The sequence below is a fragment of the Octodon degus genome, unplaced genomic scaffold, assembly GCF_000260255.1.
Source record: "Octodon degus isolate 3935 unplaced genomic scaffold, OctDeg1.0 scaffold00044, whole genome shotgun sequence".
Classification (NCBI taxonomy): Eukaryota; Metazoa; Chordata; class Mammalia; order Rodentia; family Octodontidae; genus Octodon; species Octodon degus.
In genome coordinates, this window is record NW_004524620.1 from 9,559,889 (window position 1) to 9,567,106 (window position 7,218).

The window sequence follows — 7,218 nt, forward strand, 5'->3', positions numbered from 1 at the left end:
TTTTTTTTTTTTTTCGGAACCAGGGATTAAACTCAGATCCTTGCATTTGCCAGTCAAGCGCTTATCCTACTGAGCCATCTCCCTGGCCCCTCTCTAAATGCTTTTAAGCGTGTATTCTGGTGTTGGACTTCTGAGATTTTGACTATGATTTGTTATGGAAAGGTTTTTTTTTTTTTTTTCTCCCTGACTGTGGTTATTTGGAGTTCTACATGTCTCATTTATCTGTATGTTAAATTTGTTTCCCTTATTGGAAAAGCTTTCCGCTGTTATTATTTTTTTTTCTGCTGTTATTTTAAAAAACAGGTTTTATTATGCCTTTTGTGTTGTTTTTTGAATGGTTAGTAATTCCAGCTGACTTTAATCATTTTTAAGTTATCTGGAAGTTGCTTGGTCCATTTTTCATGTTCTCTTAATTTTAAGGTATCTTTCCTTAATTGCTCACCAACAATAGCCCTGTCTTCTAAGTTCTGATACTCTGTCCTGGCATTGGACATTTCTTCTGCGTATACTTTTGGTAGAATTTTTTATCTCCTGAATTTTTCTATTTACAGTCTTGTATGGACTCTAATTCTTTTCTATGCTTGACCTTCATGTTTTCCATCATATTGTTTAGCCTGTAATTAATGTCTTCTTTAGACTCACTGGTGATTTTTTTTTAATTGGCCTAATATCTTAGTACTTATGTCTTCTATGTGCTTGCCACAGAAGATATTGCCTTATTGAACTGCTTTATGTCCTCCTGTAATACCGTTTTCAATAATTCATGTGTATGGCTTTTGGTTTCATCCTTTTTTATCCTCCATAGATCAGTTTTGGTGGATTTGGGAGTTTTGGGGATTATTTTTTGGTTTGTCTTCTCATGTTTTTATTTTTATTTTTCCTGTGGAGACTTTAGGAGAAAGCTTTTTTTCTTGTTTGAAGACCTCTTTAGTTAATGTCTAGTTTTCAGTGATATCTTCAGAACATAGCTAACTATTTGTAGTTTCATCCACCTCTGTTTACTCAAGATGGGAAGTTACAAAATATTTGGCCTCTTATGTTGTTTTTCCGAATGTTGATAACTCCAAAGCTGTCCAGATATCGGCATCCTATGAGCAACTATTGATAGTAACAGCTATGATACCTTGGCTAGAGTAACACAATCAGCATCAACTATAGAATCAAATAGAAGATGATAAATATAAGGCCCTATTAATAAAATACCAACCTTCAGCTGGGGAAATAGCTCCAGGGTCTAAGCACCTGCCTGGCAAGCTCAAGGACCTGAGTTCAGTCCCTGGTATTGCATGCTGTTCTGGCCCCAAAACTGGGCATGGTGGCACACACATGTAATCACAGTGTGTGGGGGGAGAGGGAGAGGGCCTGAGATAGGAGCATCACTATGAGTCTGAACTGCATAGCGTGACCCTGTACCAAACTAAAAAAAATACCACCCCCCCCAAACCACCTTTAATCATAGAAAAGAGATCTGTATAGTATGACCCCCTAAGACAAACCAAATGTTACCTACTTTTGGCCCACAATAAATATCTGCTAAATGAAACCACTTTGGCTCTACTAACAATAGAACAGTATTCTACTGCAATATCATAAAGTTATCTAGCTATCTAGAGATTCATGAACCTTAGTAGTTATAGTAGGAAAATTAGATGATTTGGGGAACTGAGACATGAAAAGGCAAAATTTGAAAAATTCATTATTGAGTTTTGAAGGGAAACAAATGAGCTGGGGTTCTATTGAGAATTAAAAGAAAATCGGTGATCATAGAGAACAGTAGTAGGAAACAGTAAACGAGGAGGAGGAGGAGGAGGAGGAGGAGCAAAGCAGAGAGCAAAAGCAGGCAAAAAGAGAAAAGCAGAGGAAAATTGAAAGGCGGGCCAGGGAGATGGCTCAGTAGAATAAGCACTTCCCTGGCAAGTGCAAGTTTAATCCCCCGTTTCGCCAAAAAAAAAAAAAAAAAAGAAAAAATCTGAAAGGAAAAAAGAGGCAGAAACCCCCTCAAGCTTCCCAAAATCTGAAGGAAAGGTAGAAAAAATGTAAAATAGCAATCCAAAAAAAGGATTGAGTCAAAGAAAAAAGCTCCTATGTTATTGAATGAGTGTTTTCTTTCCAAGCTCTTCAGTCTTTCAGATCCAGTGAGTCATGATTTTTATGCCCACCTTTAGGGCCTATGTTATTTTGTTTTCAATTTTGTTTCTAATTTTTTCTTACTGTGTGTAGCCCTTGATCTCACTCTCTGGGACTCACTGTTGGTGATCCTCCCGCCTCAAGGCCTCTGCCACACATCTGTCTTTGTTTTGATTTTTGAGACAGTCTCACTATTTAGTTCAGGCTGGCCTTGAACTTTCAGTGATCTTCTTGCCTCAGCCTTCCAAGTGCTGGGATTACAGGCCTGGATCATCATGCCTCGTTAGAGCCCAGGGGATTTTGAGGTGCCCTTGCTGCACCTGAGGCCCTTCTTTTTTCCCCAGAGTCTGGTTATCATTCAAGCTAAGTCCTGTACTTGCCTCTATGGGTAGATGGGGAATGCGGCCCGCCCCCTGGTGTCTGCTGGATGCAGGCACATGAGGGGATCTGGAGTGGGCAGTTCTTAACGTTTGCAGCCCTGTGACTCAGTTTAACACCCATCCCAGACCAAGTGTGCTTTATCAATTGCCTCCTGCATTCTCCCTTGATTATATTGAAGCAAATCCAAGATAGCAGACTACTATAGCCAGAATGGCTGCTGTTGATATCACTGCTGTTGTCTGAGAATTAAGTCATTCTTCTACACTAAGAAAGCTCGAGGAACAAACAAATGTGTCAAATTTTGCAAGCTTATAAAGTTATTTGTGTAATAATGTTTTTCATAAGTGAGAAGGATAATACTTCCCTTTGGACTTCAAAAGCTACTTAATTTGTCATATTTCATACAAGAAAGACCTGACTAGAGTAGAAGGTCGAATTTAAACCCTCTGATGGGACAGGTTAAATTGTGTCATCATAGCCTTTCTCCTAGTGTAGTCACCTCTTCAGTCTTCCTCTCTTCTTTCATTAAAGGTGTTGAAAAAATTCTTGAGAATAAACTGGTTTTCTTGTTCACATGAAAGCAGAAAAAAGCATTTGGGTGAATGACAATCTGCTGTTGATAAAATAGTCTACTGAATTTAAGGTGGACTCTAGCATTTCTTAGCTGTTGTAATTACTTCTCTGTCATCTGCTAGTTACGGATTCGAGACCTCGAAGGAGCTTTGCAGGTAGAAAAGGCTAGCCAAGCAGAAGCTGTTGCTGACTTGGAAATGATCAAGAATGAATTCAAGGAAGTTGAAAGTGCATATGAACGAGAAAAGCTTAACGCACAAGACAGTTTTGCCAAACTAAATTTGTAAGTACTTCACTGAAATCTTTAAATTATTATGACATTTCTGAAGCTATTTAAGTGTGCATATGTAATACTTTAGATATAGTGCTCATCAATGTTAGTGGTAGATTAGGGGTAGAGAATTTCTTTCTTTCTTTTTTTTTTTTTTTATCCTGCCTCAGGTTTATTTGTACAAAGAGCACAGGAGAACACCAGCCCCCCCACAGATGGCACCCCAGGGGTCACACCAGTCCTTCTGTTTTTACATCAGCAGATAAGAGGCTTTTCCTATGGAGCCTTCATGGGGGCCTGGGCAGAAGCTGGAGCCTGCGCCTTGGTTCTAGCCGAAGCTGGAGCCTGGGCCTCACCTGGAGCCTGGGCCTTTGGCCTGTAAGGCCTGTGACTCTTGGCAATGCAGGCATGGATATGCTTCCCAAACTTGGGGTGGGCAATATCGGCAAGTCGAGCGAGCCTGTGGTTTACTCCTTTTGGGGTGATCTTGGGCTTGACCTCCTTGGGCTTGACATGGGCCTTGATAGCCTCATTGCTTGTACTCATGGCCTTGACATTGTTTGCTTGCATCTTCTTGAAGCCTTTCGTGTTGTGCTTCTTGGCAAAATGCATGTTCCTAAGGAACTTGGGATCTACCCCCTTCAGAGATTCATATGTTTGTGACTTTGTGACTGAGGTTTCTTGATACCATTTCTATGCCATTTTTGGGACCAGTTGTGCATGGTGTGGTTCTTGGACTTGGCTATAATTGAACTGTAAACTGTGGCTGCCAAGCACCTGGAACCGGAAGAAGAAGGAAAAAAACCCCAAGAATTTCTTAAGACATGACTATACTTCCCATTACAGGGAAATTTGATGATGATTTTTGAGTTTTGACATTCCAGGAGACCCAGCGATGCAGTTACTAGAAAGTAAATGCATGACTAAATTTTGCATCTTGTTTATTCATTTATTTATGAGGCAAGGTCTTGCTGTATTGCTCAGGCTGGTCTTTTTTTTTTTTTTGTATTTTAGAGAAGGGTCTACAGGGTGTTCAGGGTCTCATTACTAGTTGGGACTCATAGTGATCCGCCTGTTTACAGTCTTCTAAGAGCTGGGATTACAGGCCCACACCACCATGTCCACTCTCAATTGCTGTCTCAGTGTGCCTCGGGGGTGGTGCTGGCATGGCAGGCCTGGGGATTGGCCCCTGGGCCTGCTTGCAGGCTCTTTAATCTGCTGAGCTATTTGGCTGGCCCTCAGGCTGGTCTTGAACTCTTGGGTTCAAGTGATCCTTCCCCCTCAGTCTCCTACATAGCTGGACCTGGTCTAGAGGCGGGTGCTGCTGCCCCTGGCTGCATTATATTTATTAGTGCAATGCAGAATCTTTAAAAACCTTGATTTCTAGGCCACATATAGAAATTATGTGTGAGATTTTCTTGAACTGCAGAAATAATAGTAGTAGCAATAATACTGCTGTTGGCTGACATGCAGTGTAACTTACTACACTTACAGCATTTCATGTAGTGTAACACCTGATGTGCCTTTTTTTGTTTTTTTAAGGTGCAGCTATGAAAAGTTGAGGTTTAATGACAGTAAGGACACTTAGCTCTTAAGTTCCAGAGTCAGATTCTTTGCAACTCTTCCTGACTTTAACCTTTGTCAGTTCAGAAGTCTTTCATCTTGAAATCTCTGTGAAATGCTTTAAGAAGTTTATGGTTCTTTAACCTGTTTCAAAAAATAAATCAGAGGCAGCTATTTAAAGCCATCCCTTCAGGTTAATTTTTATACTGCCATTGCATATGAAGTGATAATAGGTTGGTCCTTTATTAGGGTTATTATTTTAACCTAATTTGGTATTTGTGACAAGCAGATAGTTGTTTTCTGTTTATAGTGATAATATAAAGAATATTTTAATACTTTAAGAAGTGAGTTAAAGTATTACTTACCTAGAATAGTAATTAAGGCTAAAGCAGAAAGCAGAAAGGTGGTGCTTAAAATTGAACTTTGAAAACATTTTTAAATACTGTTTACAATTTGTTTTCTGCTTTGGTTTGGTGTCAGGAATTGAATGCAGGACCTCATGCATGCTGAGTGTGAGCTGCACCATGGAAGTACTTGTCCCGCTGAAGTAGAGCATGCGTTGCTGGTATCCACTAGCAGTCTTAAGTGATGTTTTGTGTACTTTTGTCTACGACTTAGTTTCTTTTCTCACCTTTGAAGCCCACTCTGAGCATTCAGAGGAGCAGGGCTGCCCTTTACCTGTCCTGCTCCTGCCCTGCTTATGCCCTGCTTACACCCTCTTGGGTGGGGCCGTTGGCAGAAGCACAGGGGCCGCTTTCTTTGGGTTGTGCATCTGATTGCTAGCAGCGAGGCTTGGTCCCTCATTTTACTGGGCTTGGCTTAGTGGATCAGTATAAAATGACAAGTGTGCTTACTTTTGTATTTGTTGAGTGATACCAGTTTTTAATTTAAAATGTTTTTATCAAATGAACACTACGTAGTTTAAAGAGTTAAGCATTGCAGGTTCCACTCTTGAGTTCAGTTCCTTCTGTCTGTGCTGCATGCTTCTCCCACACAGGACTCTCTTAGTCTTTCCCTCTTTCTGTTCTTTCCATAGAGCTTTATTTGGGGCTCCAGAGTACTTTTTATATTTTGTTGTAATCTCTGTGTGTGTTGTCTGTCTTATGTGGAAAGGAACTTCGTTTATGCATTGTGAAGAGTAGAGCCACGTTAAAGCAGCTAAATAAAGATGGGATGTACCAACAGGAGAAAGAATAGTTGAAAACTGCCTCATTAATTGAATTAGTTTGTGGTGTTAGCCAGTGCCTAACCATTATGATGTGTTTATGTGAACCAGTCACGATTTTTTTTTTTTTTTAACAGAACATTTTATTTAACTTCATTTACCTCAATATATTGCCACTTTGGCATGTGGGTGATGTGACATTTGAGATATTTTCCATCAGTGTTTTTCTTCTGAAGTGATGGGAAATGTGTGTTTTACTTTCTACTCTTTCCTTTTGGAGCTGGACACATTTTGGGTGCCCAGTGGCCATGTGTGGTTAATGCCATTGTCCCGGATGTTCACACTTAGAGGTTGAGGAGAAGACAGGACCAGGATAGATGTGTAGGGTGAGGGCTCAGTTGGCCTGGTACTAAGATTTGACTGTAATCTTCACTCTGGACATAACTGCAAATGTTGTCTGCTGTCCTCAAAACACCCATTGCCTTTTTTTGTGAGCTTGTTCTATAGTCACAGTCACCAACTGTGGGTCCCTGCTGCTGGAACATTTCCAGGTGAAGCCTGCTTTTTTTTTTTTTTTTTAAATTTATTTTATTTTGAAGAGTAAAACCAGAAGCAAAACAAATAGAAAAAAAGACAGGAAGAGGGTAACATACAACAATGCACACATTACAGATTTTCAAAACAGGAATAGCTAATTAACAATTTTTTTTTTTTTTTTTTTGCGGAACCAGGGATTGAATTCAGGCCCTTGTGTTTGCCAGGGAAGCGCTTATTCCACTGAGCCATCTCCTTGGCCAACAGTGGTTGTTATATTGAAGCCCATTTTATTTTGAGATGTACATATTGATAACATGCATCATAGAGAATTTCTCCCTGTACATGATCTGTCTTGCTGCCACTTTTTTTCCCATTCCCCTTCAACCCTTCTTCTTCTCCTTATTTACAGATGTTTGCTTCCACTTTTTCCTTCTAGTCTCTTTATTTTCCTTTTCCCTTCTTTCCTAGCCCCATTCCCTCCCTTGTTCCTCTCCTCCACACAGATTTAAAGTCCCACCAAGAGTGGAGAAGGCTTTTAATCTTATAGCCCCACTAGCATTTGTTATTGGTTAGTTTCTTTTTTTTTTATTTGTATTTGTTT

At 40.0% G+C, this 7,218-nt stretch overlaps 1 protein-coding gene across 1 annotated transcript in view; it reads left to right on the forward strand.

Moving 5' to 3' along the window:
• Ccdc171 (coiled-coil domain containing 171) overlaps positions 1 to 7,218 on the forward strand; it is a 533,698-nt gene that overhangs the window by 92,593 nt on the left and 433,887 nt on the right. The window contains exon 9 of the mRNA XM_023715854.1: positions 3,204 to 3,364. Within this exon, the coding sequence (XP_023571622.1) occupies positions 3,204 to 3,364 (161 nt within the window). The remainder of the gene's footprint in view (positions 1 to 3,203; positions 3,365 to 7,218) is intronic.